This window comes from Canis lupus, chromosome 26 (assembly GCF_048164855.1).
Source record: "Canis lupus baileyi chromosome 26, mCanLup2.hap1, whole genome shotgun sequence".
Classification (NCBI taxonomy): Eukaryota; Metazoa; Chordata; class Mammalia; order Carnivora; family Canidae; genus Canis; species Canis lupus.
In genome coordinates, this window is record NC_132863.1 from 36322035 (window position 1) to 36336308 (window position 14274).

Sequence of the window (14274 nt, forward strand, 5' to 3'; positions counted from 1 at the left end):
GCCAAGACATGTGGAAAAACACGAGCAAAGTCTGGCAGCAAGCGGAGAAGGAATTCCCGGCATAAATGTGGAAGACAGAGACAAGAGCTCCTCTGTGAGTTAGCACATCACCTTCACGTTGTCTATACAAAACAACACAGATAACAACAACGGAAACGTCATGAACCATGACCACATCCTCACTCCCCACCCTGGAGGTGAGCAGAGAAACAGACAGAAGATCTGAAAGCGTTTCTAGAAAGAGGACGCAGGCCAAGGCAGGAGCTGAGTGGGGGGCCCAGATGGGAATAATAAACACAGTCACAGCCCCGGCTGACGGGTACCGCACTCATTCATTCAGGCCTTACGCTGCCCAGACATACTCTTACATACCCCATTTCCAGATGGGAACACTGAGGCACCACGAAGTTAACTTGCCCAGCACGGAAACGTACCGAGCTCCTGGGCTGGGCCTCGCCTGTGCATTTCCTCACCGAAATCTCACAACCACACTGCCAGGGAGGGCTCTTTGAATCTCTCACACAGGAGGACACGATGGATCACAGAGGACGAGCAGCGAGGAGATTTCGTCCCAGGCCAAGCCAATTCCTGCACTTCCCGGGAAACAGGTTGTGCAATGACCCGAGGGGGCAAGGAAGGCGGAAGATCAGCAGAGTGCAGGGGAGAAGCAAGTCCTCGGCAAGAAACAAGACTGACAAAAAAAAAAGACCGACCTGAAGGTCTCTGGGCCTCAGAGACCCCTCGCCCTGAGTCAGGAGCAGCTGGGCGGACCTGAGGGGGAGCCTTGGGAAGGATCCCCCCAAGCGGCTGCAACCCAGGCAGGCCTGACTGCTCACGTCTGATTTAGGGTTCTGCGGGACCTGTCGCAGAGAATAGTATTTCACCGTGTCAGCGCCCAGCTGCTCTCGCAGGCATCCTGCCCAACCGTCCATTAATGCGGCGCAGCCCACGGCCCCTTTGGTGCTCTTCAGATAAGCTCAGCATTTAGACAACACGAGAAAGACGGCCCGAGTCCCCCTCCTGGGGAGCAGGCAGGCCCCTCTCTGGCTGGTCTAGAGGCAGCAGTAAGCCATCTCCCTTAAACATAGCCCTGCCTCGAAAGAGAAGGGGTGGCCGGGGAGTCCACATGGCCTGTGACAAGAGTCATTTTTCTAAAGCAGATTTGTCGACGATTCCCTCCCTGCATTCTTGTCTCCAGGCAGCCAAGGACAAAAAGTAATGGGATCCGACCTCAGCAGGGCAGGGAGACCCCTGCTGTCACCGGCTGAATCAACGAGTTGTGACAAGCGTTGGTCGCTGAGCTTGCTGTTCAGAACGACGATGGAAACAATGAAGATTAAAGCCTGCGGGATGCAAGCAAAGGATGATCTGGCCTTAAACTGCATTTTTATTAAAAAAAAAAAAAAAAAAAAAAAACAGGAATATTGAAAAGACCACAAAGGAAGATAAGATTTTGGCAAGCAGGAACAAGAGAAAAGAGAGAGGGGCACCTGGGTGTCTCAGTCGGTTAAGTGTCTGTCCTCGGCTCTGGTCATGATCCTAAGGGTCCTGGGCTGGAGCTCTGTGTTGGGCTCCCTGCTCAGCGGGGAGTCTGCTTCTCCCTCTCCCTCTGCCCCTCCACCCTGCTTGTGCTTCTCTCTCTTTCTCAAATAAATAAATCTTTTTTAAGAAGAAAAAAGAAAAAACAAAGAAAAAAGAAAATAAATTTTTAAAAAAAGAAGAAAAAAGAAAGGGAAGAGATAGGAATGATAAACAACATCCAGAATGAAAACTATAGTTCAGGGGAGATTCCTTTTTTTTTTTTAATTATGAGGATACTGTAGGCTATTATACCAATGAACTTGAAACCTAGATGAAGTTGACACTTTGCAGGAAGACGTGAATTACCAAAATTAACCCACGGGGAAATTTAAAAATAAATAAATCCATGACTGTGAGAAATTGAAATGGTAGTTAAGAATGTAGTCTCAAAAGAGGCACCAGGTCCACCAAATATTAGAGGAAAGGATAAACTCCATTTTATACAAACTACAAAGCAAAGAAAAAGATGAGGCGCTCTCCCCCACATTTTATGAGATGAGCATCACCCTGAATTAAATCTGGACTGCAAGCACATAACAAACGGACAAATCTGTCATTGCTGCTGGAAGGGGGACACTCCTACAGCCCCACAGTTACTCTCACCTGTGCCCTGCGACTCTTCACCTGAGTTCCACCTGGGCCCCGTCTGGACTTCAGTTTCAGATCGCTGGTGAATGAGGGATCTGGACTATAACTGGTTCCATATATCAGGCTGCCACGTGCCTTGTAACACACCTGCAAATGATATACTAACCATGTTTTGTAATTTTTCAAAAAGGAATTGGAGACTTTGCTCTGTCACCTGAGAGAGCCCCAAAGCAATGACATTCTGGGAGAATGAGCACACCCAGCACCCAGCTCTTGGGTTCTAATACCATTTTCCAAGAAAAGGAACCTGGGCTCCTTGGAGAAGTGGTCGATTCTAGGACTGGGACAGGAAATTACATGTAATAAATGTGGAGCATCTTACGGTGCCAGAAAATACAGAAGGGCTCAAAACACCCTACAATGATGGAGAATGTCAAAGGGACACAGGAGCTCCCTGAAAGAGTTCCCAGTGGCCAAAGCTGGAATTCTTTGAGTACTAGAGCAAGTAACATACTATTGGATTCTAAGTATTAAAAAATGCCCATGAGTCCATAATGACACAGATAATGATTAAACACATAAGTAAATAGAGAATAGGAAAATCTCCCATGCAGAAAATTCTGAATCATTTATTTTTTTTAAGATTTTATTTATTTGAGAGAGGGAGAGAGAGCACGTGAGTAGGGGGAGGGACAGAGAGAGAGGGAGAGAGAGAATCTCAAGCAGACTCCCCACTGAGCATGGAGCCGGATGTGGAGCTCAATCTCATGACCCTGAAATCATGACCTGAGCCGAAACCAAGAGTCAGACGCTTAACCCACTGAGCCACCCATGTACCCCCTGAATCATTTATTTAGAGACTCCACCCTAACTATGAGCTTTGCATCGTGACTTCCTTTCAAAGAGTACAGTATAGGGGCACCCGGGTGGCTCAGTGGTTGAGCATCTGCCTTTGGCTCAGGGCATGACCCTGGGGTCCTGGGATCAAGTCCCACATCAGGCTCCTCCCAGGAGCCTGCTTCTCCCTCTGCCTGTGTCTCTGCCTCTCTCTCTGTGTCTCTCAGGAATAAACAAATAAGATCTTTAAAAAAAAAATTACAGTACGGAAAGGAGGGGAAAGTAACTTCACAGTGGACCACCTGATGGAAACTATCTGAGCCAAGTGACCAATGTCACCAGGAGCATGTTAAGTGGTAAGTCGTGTTGACATGATGCAGTGAGAAGGGCACGTTCCCTCTGCAGTCCTGCTCACCAAAACCCATAACCCCAGTCTAACCATGAGAGAAACAACAGGCCAGTCCCTGTTGAGAGACATTCTGCGAAACACCTGCCTGGTACCCCCTTTAAACTGTTAGCAACACCAGGGAAAGTCAAAGAAACTATCAAGGCCCAGAGGAACCTAAAGAGAGAAGATGACAGGATGTAGTGTGATGTTCTGGAAGGGATTCCAGAAGAGAAAAAGGACATTCGTGAGAAGACTAAGGAATGCTGAGTGAAGAATTGACACCAGTTGGGCCGTTCTCTCTCGGAGGAGGCCGGGAGGCAGCAGCCATGGTGCTCAGTCAGAACGGCATGATCCCGAAGCCCAGTTTCCACAAGGACGGACAGCAGCAGGTGGCCAAGGGTTCAACCAGCAGCCATGGAAGATCCACAGAGGCAGGGCCCAGCAAGCCAAGGCTCACCGCGTCAACCCACACCCTGTGTAGGGATCCATCCAGCCCATCGTGGGGTGCCCCACAGTGGGACATCACACCAGGGTGCCAGCTGGCACCCACAAGAAGGTGGTGCAGACTGTTGAGATCTCAGGGGCCCAAAAAGGCCAAACTAGTCCGCATGGTCCCTGCAGGCCAGCGTGCAGCAGCTGAAGGAGTATTGCTCCCAGCTCATCCTCTTCCCCTAGGAAGCCCTCAGCCCCCGAGAAGGGACACAGCTCTGCCAAAGAACTCACATCGTCCACCAGCTGGCAGGCCCAGTTGTGTGCATACGGAATGTCTGCAAGGAGAGAGCCAGAGTCCTTATGGAGGAGAACTGAAAGGTGTCCGCCCATCTTCACGTGGCCCGTGTCAATGCCCGGATCTTCAACATTCGGGCAGAGACAGCCAAGGAAGCTGCAGATGTTGAAAAGAAAAAGTAAAATGCCATTGACAACGTGTGACTTAAAAAAAAAAAAAGAATTTGGGCAGCCCGGATGGCTCAGCGATTTAGCACCACCTTTAGCCCAGGGTGTGATCCTGGAAACCCAGGATCAAGTCCCACGTCGGGCTCCCTGCATGGTGCCTGCTTCTCCCTCTCCCTGTGTCTCTGCTTCTCTCTCTCTCCCTCTGTGTCTCTCATTAATAAATAAATAAAATCTAAAAATAAAATTAAAATAAAATAAATAAAATTTTTAAAATTAAAAAAAGAATTGACACCAGTTAATAACGATATAGTAATATTTATTAGTTGTGGCAAGTGCGCCGTACAAATATACGATGTTGGGCCACCTGGGTGAGTCAGTCACTTAAGTGTCTGACTCTTGTTTTCAGCTCAGGTCATGATTTCAGGGTCCTGAGATCGAGTCCTACATCGGACTCCACACTCAGCACAGAGTCTGCTTGTCCCTCTCCCTCTGCTCCTCCTCCCTCTCTCTTTCATAAATAAATAAAATCTTTAATATATATACATATAAGATGTTAACAATAAGGGAAACTGGGATATACGGGAACTCTCTATACCATATTTGCAACTTTTCTGTAAATCTAAAATTATTCTAAAACTAAAAGTTTTGATGTTAGGTAAGCCAGCCAGGATCACACATCTAGAAAATGGCAGAGCTGGGACTGGAGCCCAGGGAGGGGTGTTTGAATGCCAACCCCAACATCCAGGAGATGTGAACCCTACCGTCTCCACCAGTTCTCTCCTGCCCCCGCTCCCTGAGATGCATGAGCATGAGGCCTCCTGACATGGTGCTGGGGGTTTGACCAAGGAATGTGATTTTCTGCTTCTCTTCTCAGTGGCCTCATCTGCAGAGTTGGCCATCCGTGAGCCTCTCTTGATGGTGAACTCAGCTCGATTTGACCATTACTGGACCAAGCACAGAGTTCGGGCCTGTAGAATTCAAAATTGTTATAACACCAATAATGATGCCAAATGTGCAGGTGGCATTCTCTATGCTTTTCCAAGTGCCCTACCTGTACAGACTCATTTAATCCCTGCACTACCCCGGTGCAGTAAGTGGTATTTCATAGCTCAGCTGCAGATAGGAAGTGAGGATCAAAAGATTCAGTACCTTGTCCAAGATTATTCAGTTAATAAGTAGCAGAGCCAGAGTTTGAACCTAGGGTCCAGAGACCATGCTATTAACTGATGTACTCTCTGACCTTGCAAAAAATCAGTAAACAATAGGTGCTACCTTTAGAGTTCCCCAATTTATTGAATTAAAGAAGACATTGGCCATTATATCAGGCCTAGGTTAATCCCAGACACCCTATAAAGTGGGAAAACAGAGACAAGTTATTTGTCTTGATGTGATGTGGAGTTGGGGCAGCTTTTAAAAAGGAGATTATATCAACAGAGCCCTCTTCAGGCTTTGGAACATGGCAAGAGAAGGAAAAGTCATTCGAAACAGAAGGAACAGCAAGTGCAGAGGCCCTGCGGCAAGAACGTACAGGTTGTTGAAGGAATAGCAGGAGGCTGCTGTGTCTGCAAGTGCAGTGAGGGATGGGTGGGAGATGGGGACAGGGTGCAGACACACAGGGCCCGAGTCTTTGTGAGGACTGTGCTTCTACTCGAAGGGAGGCAGGAGCCACTGTGGGGTTTTGAGCAGAGAGGGACAGGATCTGACTTAGCTGTTAACAGGACTCCTATGACTGCTGGATGTGGACTAAGCTGGCAGGACGGGGCATAGAAAGGGTAGAAGCAGGGAGAGTGAGAAGATGACCACAAGAGTCTGAGTCGGGGATCCGCAAACTTCGTCTGCAAAGAGCCAGGTAGTAGCTATTTTAGGCGGGCCACGCTGCCTCTGTCTTGACTACTCAGTTCTCTCGTCGTAGGACGAAAGCAGCCATAGACGGTAGTAAATGAATGAAGTTAGCAGTGCTGCAGTAAAGCTTTATTCACACAGCTAGGTGGTGGGCTACATTTGGCCCCCAGGTTATAGTTTGCTGAGCCCCAATCTCGGGGGGAGATAACGAGGGCTTGGACCGTGGTGGGAGTAGTAGAGGAGGTGGGAGTAGTCAGATTGTGGACACGTATTGAATATATGTTGACTTATTGTGGACATACATTGACGGGAGAGCCAGCAGGATTTGCTGATGGGTTGGTTGAGGAGTGTGAGGGGAAGCAAGGAGGCAGGGATTACTCCAGGACACGTGCCAGGCCCCGCCTAGTGTTGGGTGCACAGTACATCACCAGTATGTCTGTGTATTGAATTAGTACCTCATCTCTCCCAGTGACATGCTAAGTACCTGCAGGGCAAGGGTCACTTTTCATCCTTGAAACCCCACACACACCCACGGCTCTCGATCTATGCATTGTCTGATGTGGTTCTGGGCCTATAGTAAGTGTTTTTCACGAATAGTCCTTGGATGGACCATGCTTGTGAGCCCGGACTCTGAAGGTGGCCAGCCGCGTGGCCTCCTCCTCGCCCTCACTGTGTAGCCTCGGGCACCGTATCCATTTGCCAGGGCTGCCATAACAACGTACACAGACTGGGGAGGCCTAAACAACAGGAACAACATGTCTCGATTCTTGAGACCAGAAGTCCAAAATCAAGGTGCCGTAAGGGTTGGTTCCTTCTGAGGGCTGTGGGGGAGAGTCTGTGCCATGCCTCTCCGTCCTCGTGGTCCCATGGCATTCTCCCTGGGTGTGTCTGTCTTGCAGCCTCATTTCTTTTTTATAAGGACACTGCCATATTGGATTAGAGCCACCACCCTAATGACCTCACCACAACTAGATCATCTGCAAAGAGCCTATTTCCTAATAAGGTCCATTCACAGGTCCTGGGGGTTAGGGTTTCAACAGCTTTTGAGGAATCACAATTCAGCCCATAAACAGGCACATTTCTGCACTTCTCCCCACTTCATCTTCTCCTCCATGAGACGGGATGTCAACAGTATCCTCCGTAATATATACAAAGTGCTGAGCACAGCCTCTGGCACATTGGGAACCTAAGTGTCCTTCAGTGTTAGATCCTGTCTGTCTGCTTCCCATAAGACATTTTCTATTTTCAAAGGCAATTCATATGTGCATTATCCTTATAAAAAGAGAGAGTGAAAGGGGAGAGAAGGAGGGAGTAAGCATTTCAGTGAGTTGAAGGCCTCCTTTGACCGCTAACCCAATCCCAGTGCCTCCCCAGATGGAACTGCTGCTTCCAGTCAGATGCTTAAGCTTCCAGATCTTTCTTTTCCATTTATGTATATATCCATATGAAATATCTTACTTTGTTTTTAATGGGTTTTAATAAATACAGTTGATCCTTAAACAACATGGGTTTTTTTTTTTTTAAGATTTCATTTATTTATTCATGAGAGACACAGAGAGAGAGGCAGAGACATGGGCAGAGGGAGATGCAGGCTCCATGCAGGGAGCCCGATATGGGACCCCATCCCGGGTCCGCAGGATCACGCCCTGGACCGAAGGCGGCGCTTAAACCACTGAGCCACCAGGGCTGCCCCCAACATGGGTTTTTTAAAAGTTATATTTACTTATTTATTTGAGAGAGAAAGAGACTACACAGTGGGGAGCAGCAGAGGGGGAGGGAGAGAGAATCCAAGCAAATTCTGCACTGAGCATAGAGCCCACCATGGGCCTTGATCCCACGACCTGGAGATCATGACCTGAGCCAAAACCAAGAGTTGAATGCTCAACTGACTGAGCCACCCAGGTATCCCAACATGAGATTGAATTGCCTGGATCCAAATATATGCAGATTTTTTAATAAATACAGCACAGCACTGTAAATGTATTTTCCTTATGGTGTTCTTAATAACACTGGCTTTTCTGTAGCTCACTTTATTCTAAGAATACAATATATAGGAGCACCTGGGTGGCTCAGTGGTCAAGTATCTGCCTTTGGCTCAGGTCATGATCCTGGGGTCCTGGGATCGAGTCCCACATCAGGGTCCCCACGGTGAGCCTGCTTCTCCCTCTGCCTATGTCTCTACCTCTGTCTCTGTGTGTCTCTCATGAATAAATAAATAAAATCTTTTTTTAAATACAGTACATACTAAATATAACATATAAAATATGTAGTAATTGACTTTATATTACCAGTAAGGCTTTCAATCAACAAGAGCTATTAGTAGTTAAGTTTGGAGAGAGTCAAAAGTTGTACACAGATTTTTGACTGCATGGGAGTCAGTGCTCCTAACCCCTGTGCCGTTACTGGGTCAGCTGTATATATATGATGTTGATACTGGATGTATCATTCTCCAGCCTATTTTTTCCCCCACACAATAGGATTTTTTGGAAATATTTCCATGTGCTAACATAAAAATCAACCTCCTTCTTCTGAACTACTAGGTAGGATTCCACTGAATGGACATACCACATTTCACTTAGTGATGATCCAGTTGAAGGAACCTTAGGTGTTTTCCTGTTTCTCACTAGGATGATGGACATCCTTGCCCAAGACAATGTGCGGGTGTTTCTCTGGATTGGAAAGTGTAAATTCCTTGTGGCTGGGATTGCATCGGGGCCCAGGCCTCTCCCCCAGGTCAAGGCATAGGAACCCTTCCTCTGTCTTTACTAGCCGATCCTGCTTAGACCCCCACCGCCACCCCTTTCCGCTACCCAGGATAGTCACACTTGACCCAGAAGAGGCCAGAAGCACCCCAGGCCGAGAAAAGTCAGCTCCCCATCTTAGAGGCCAGCCCCCATGCAGGAGAATTGAGGGGAAGAGGATCTTCCTCCCCTAGAGATCACATCCTCAGTGTTGTCCCACTCCCCTCATTGCCAGCCCAGGCTCCACGGGTAACTGGATCCAGGTCAGCTGGTGGAGTATGAGGTAGCGTCTAGCTGAGCGTCATGGTATTTTATTAAGTCCGAAATGTGATCGCTACTGTTGTCACACTTTAGCACCCCCAACAATCCCCTTGCAAATGAGAAAACCAGAGCCTCCCACATACCTTTCCCCTGACATCAGGGAAAGCGCAGGGAACCCTGCCCAGGGGCCTGAGCCCGTGTGACCCCCCAGAGCAGCTTTCCAGCTTGAGGCAAGGACTGGGGGGCACAGGGAGGTGTTTTTCCAATTTCAGGCAAAGCAGCGGGTTGGGGGAGAAGTCGGCTACTAATTTTGTTTTCTCTGTGCCTGGGTCTTCAAAGTTAGCATTGGCTTTTAAAGACAATTTTCATTAACATCTCAGGATTGCTGGCCCTACATAAGATTTCTTTGGCTCAGGGGGCTCCAACCTGCATGCCCAGGGGCCAAGGAATCAGGTAATGTGAAGGGAAGAAAACCCAGAAGAGACTGTAGAGCCCTCTGGAAAGGGCTAAGGATGGTTGGGACAGAAGAAGGCAAGCCCCACGCTGCCAGAACGTGTAAAGTCTCAGAGTAGCTGAAAATCTGGAAAGACAGAGAAAGAGAGTGAGGACAAGGAGGGAAAGAGGGAGAGAGAGAGAAGCCCCCAGAGTTTACATATTGGCTGTTGTTCCAAAAAAAATTCTGAAGCATAGTATGGGCTGAATAAGATACGTCTCCAAGCCAGCTTGCAAGCCCTTCCCTAACTGAGCTTATCAACACAGAAGTTATCAGCCTGGTTCCTTAACCCCTCGAGAGCAGCACTGTCCGCTAGAATTTTCTGTGATGATGGGAGTACATATTCCATCCAGTACAGTAGCCACTGGCTACATGTGGCTACTGAGGACTCGAAATGGACCTAAGGAACTAAATTTGTTATGCTGTTGAATTTAAATTAATTTAAATATAACTACCAATAACCACATGTGGCTAATTGCTACTGTATTAGCATGACTATAGAATCTTTCAGGTGTACCATCGTGCTCAAGCACCTTAGGAAAGGACAGCCCCTCTTGGGGAGGAGGACCAGGTATACCTGAGACCATCAAGCATTGATGAGAATCCCTGGTACATGGAAAGAAAGGAAATGCGGCATGAGGAACAGCAGAGGCGTAGCTATAAGCTAGCTCAAGGGTGGTCACTCAGCATCTCCAGTTTTTTCCCAACACTGTCCAAAGAGCTTCTCATTGGGTTCACCACTTAACATCCACCATGTTCTCCGCAGTCTACTCCACTTCCTTCCACTTGCCCACGCCGTGGAACGTCCCCGCTGCCGTTCCCACCCAGGCCTGTCAGAGTACACTGCTGCCCCCGCCCAGGTGATGTCCCGGGCCAACAGATGTGCAAGGTCCCATGTGTCAGGACTCTGAGTCATGCTTTGCCTTGTACAGAGCTGTGGGCCAGAGCGTGCTAGGGACTCTGGAAGCAAACCTCACCTTCCGGCAAACCGCTTTTCAATCCGGAGCCCTTTCAAGAGACCAGAGGGAGCAGTGACCACACCACCACCTTCTCCAAGGTTCCAGCCTGGATCCCCACAGAGTAGTCTGGGCTGCCCCAGATGCCACTGTCCCCACCCCCACATCTCCATAATAACATGGTGACCCCACTCTGTCTTTTAAAAATTAATGAGGGAGGGAGTCTTAAGGATCTGCCTTTGGCTTAAGGCCATGATCCTGGGATCTGGGATATGACTCCCACATTGGGCTCCTTATGGGGAGCCTACTTTTCCTTCTGCCTATGTTTCTGTGTCTGTCATAAATAAATAAATAGAACTTTTTTAAAAATAAAAATCAACGAGGGAAGGGATTCCCATCTCCCCCCCACACACACAGAGCTCCTGTTCTCAGAGATGAATTCAAGCCTCTTCCTTGCTCAAAGCATTGAAAACACCATTTTCCCCCCCAGATTCTATCCTCCCATCAAGAGTCCAGAGATGTCACCACCAATTTTTTCTTAGAGGTCAAGCTCAGAGTTCCATGTTTTTCTCTTCTCCCTCGCAGTGTTTTCCAGGAGATACCTGCCTCCTGAAATTACCTGGCAGCCAACATGTGGACATTTATAAATCCTAACACAGCACTAGAAACTAAATTCATGCCACACCTGCTGCGTTCCAGCCCCTGCACTAGACGCCCTTAGCACAGCACCTCTCTCCTCTTCACATCAAGCCTGCATTCCTCAGTCTCCCGTTTCCCAAACCCGCCTCTAAGGCTCGGGGTGGCTATGCCACTGGCTCAAGGTCACACAGCCACGTGATGGCCAGATTCCAGAGCCTGAGCCTCACCAGACCGCAGGAGTAATCATCCTATCACCGGGGTGACTTTATGACGGAAGTAGAAGTGACAGATGGGTGTGTGTCGTGTGTAGCTTCGTGGAGGCTGTTGTGTCACCTGGCTACAAAGTGACAGAAATCCAACTCCACTAGCTTCAACCGAAGAGCCCACGGAGCAGCTTGTGGTGGCTGTGACCAATTAGCACACACTCAGTGGCTTAAAACAACACAAATGTGTTCTCTTACTGTTCTGGAGGTCAGAAGTCCAGGATCAGTTTCACTGCGCTGAAGACGTGGGCAAGTCCGGTTTCTTCTGGAGGCTCTCAGGGGAGGAATCTGGGCCTTTTTTGATGTCTAGTGGGCACCTGTATTTCTTGGCTTGTGGCATCTTCCTCCGTCTTCTGAGTACCCCAATCCCACCCCAATCCCCTTCTCCTCTGTCTTCAAATATCCCTCTGCCTCTTAGCCCTTGTAATTACACGTGGATAATCCAGAATAATCTCGCCATCTCAAAACCTTTAACTTAATCACGCCTTGCAAAGTCCCTTTTGCCATATAAGGACCCCCGGATTAGGGCATGGACAGTTGGGGGTTGGGGGGCATTATTCAGCCTACCACAATCAGGGTGGCCTGGTTTCTGGTTTCAGTTGGGGCCGGATCCAGGGGATCAGAGAATGTGATCAGGGCCTCATTCCTGTCTCCAGCTCTCAGACCTGCTTTTCACCAGGCTTAATCCCACCATTTGGCAGCTGCAGTGAAAGAGAGTCCCCTTCCCCAAGGTCTCAGCCGAATTCCCAGGGCCGGCTCTCATTGGCCCTGTTTAGACCACATGCTCATCTTTGATACAATCACTGAGGCCAGAAGGCTCCTGCATCTCTCTGATTGGATGAGCCCGGGTCATGTGCCCACCTTCATCATCCTCTCCCCTGGGTCTTAACTCACATGTGTTATGGTGTTTCCCCAAGGAGAACTGAGAGATCTGTGAGTGGTGGAAAGCAGCATGTCATTGGGAGTCTGTTGAATGGCAAGCCCTTGGGATGGTGCCCATCACATATACTCAATCAGTGATGAGCACAGATCATGGGACACAGAGGAGGGCTGGGGAAGGGGGTGCCTCCAGAAGTGAACGCTTGAAGAATACTACGTTCACTAGGTGCATGAAGGCAGGAGAGCATTCCAAGCAGAGGACATACCTTGCTTGATTAAGGCAAAGGCTTCCACCCTGTGGCCAGGGTGACCATATGTCCCCACATACTTAGGGGGCAGAGGGGGGTGGTCCTGTTTTGTGCCTGTCCTCCCAATGTAATCTTAACACAGCCCCCTTTACTTGCAGAACTATCTCGGTTTGCATGCTAAATTATACAGTCACACCGCCCCCGACGCCCTTTACAGCCAACCTCATTTATAAGGGAACCAAAGGCAAAAGAAGGGACGAGCCTTAAGGGAAGGTCACCTACCCTTGGGTGTCAAAGCTCAGACAAGAATTCAGGACTCCTAACTCCCAGGCCAGTGCTCACTTTGTGAAGCCAACTGCCAGAGACTATGTCAGATTAACCAGTCACACTCCTCCCTCTTTTTTCTCTTCTTGCCAACTTCTCTGTAGGACTGCGACCAGATCCACGTTGATGACGTCTCCTCTGATGACAATGGGCAAGATTTAAGGTAGGCATTTGGGGAGCCAAAAATGCCCCCTTTTGATTGGTTATGGAGCTCTCCTTTCACCAGAAGCAGAGAGGAGGAGCAGGCTGGGTTCTCAGGACGGGTGTGCCTGCCTAGGCCAGAACCCAAGGTCACAGCCCAGACCCCCACAATGCAGCCTACTACGCATCACCTCCCATCACAGAGGCTGAGATTTCCACAGATTCTCTGTGACTCTGCTTATGTTTATCTCTGTATGGTTTTTTTGTTTTGTTTTGTTTTTGTTTTGTTTTGTTTTGTTTTTTTGTCTGCTTAGCAAAGTACTGCATGTGTATTGTAAAAAGTTCTGATCTTGCCTCCCAGAATCACCACCACTAAGAGTTTGGCTCCCCTTCTTCAACGGTTTGATTGCTTCATGAGCCCACATATATTATTTAATATAAACGTTGATGCAGTCAATACTCAAAAAAATGTTTCTTAACTGAGTAAGCGGTAGGTCTGTTTCTAGGGGAAAATACTCCTAGGACATGGATTCCAGAAATAAGGTACCCAACTGCTCCAAACGAGACAGCTTTCAGAGGAATGTGGCTGGAATGTTCCATGCCTGCCCCTGAGAAAACCTTATAAAAATGGAACCATAGTTAATCTCTGCTTATCCAAAATTATCCCAACCCAGTGCCTCTTGGCCCATCAAAAATATTATTAGACAAATGATGTTTTGCTTATGGGACCAGTAACTTCACTTAGTGTTTGTTTCCTAGGTGTATCTTCCATCTTGCTCCTAAAAGAGAAGTCAGAGCTTCTTTCCTGGGCCCTGGAAGTCTTTTCAAAGCCCAGCACGAGAAGTGATAGGTACCTGCTTCATATTAATTAGCCATTCTGAAAATCCCTCTCAGTCAGGACTGGCAAGGAGCAAGGCTTCAGTGCCAGACAGGGCTTCTCTATTTATGGAGTAAATAAACCCCAGATCAAGGTTAATTGTGCCCTTTCCACGACGTCATAGCTGGGAACCACTCTTCCCTTCATGGCAATGAGCGACCAGGGTCCCATTTTTATAACATCTCCCCTGGAACTGGCTGGTGTGGGACAGAGAGCAGAGCTCCTCTGAACGCTGTCTCATGCTGAGCTGTTGGGGACCTCATTTCCAGAACCCACAATCCAGGAACGTTCCCCCCCACCCCCCGGAAACCAAATTCTCCGT

At 48.4% G+C, this 14274-nt stretch overlaps 1 protein-coding gene across 3 annotated transcripts in view; it reads left to right on the forward strand.

Annotated features, from left to right (window-relative positions):
• Positions 1–14274, forward strand: part of EYA2 (EYA transcriptional coactivator and phosphatase 2) — a 262825-nt gene that overhangs the window by 226694 nt on the left and 21857 nt on the right. For all 3 annotated transcript variants that reach the window (XM_072801322.1, XM_072801321.1, XM_072801324.1), the window contains one exon: positions 13039–13097. In XM_072801322.1, coding sequence (XP_072657423.1) covers positions 13039–13097 — 59 coding nt within the window. The remainder of the gene's footprint in view (positions 1–13038; positions 13098–14274) is intronic.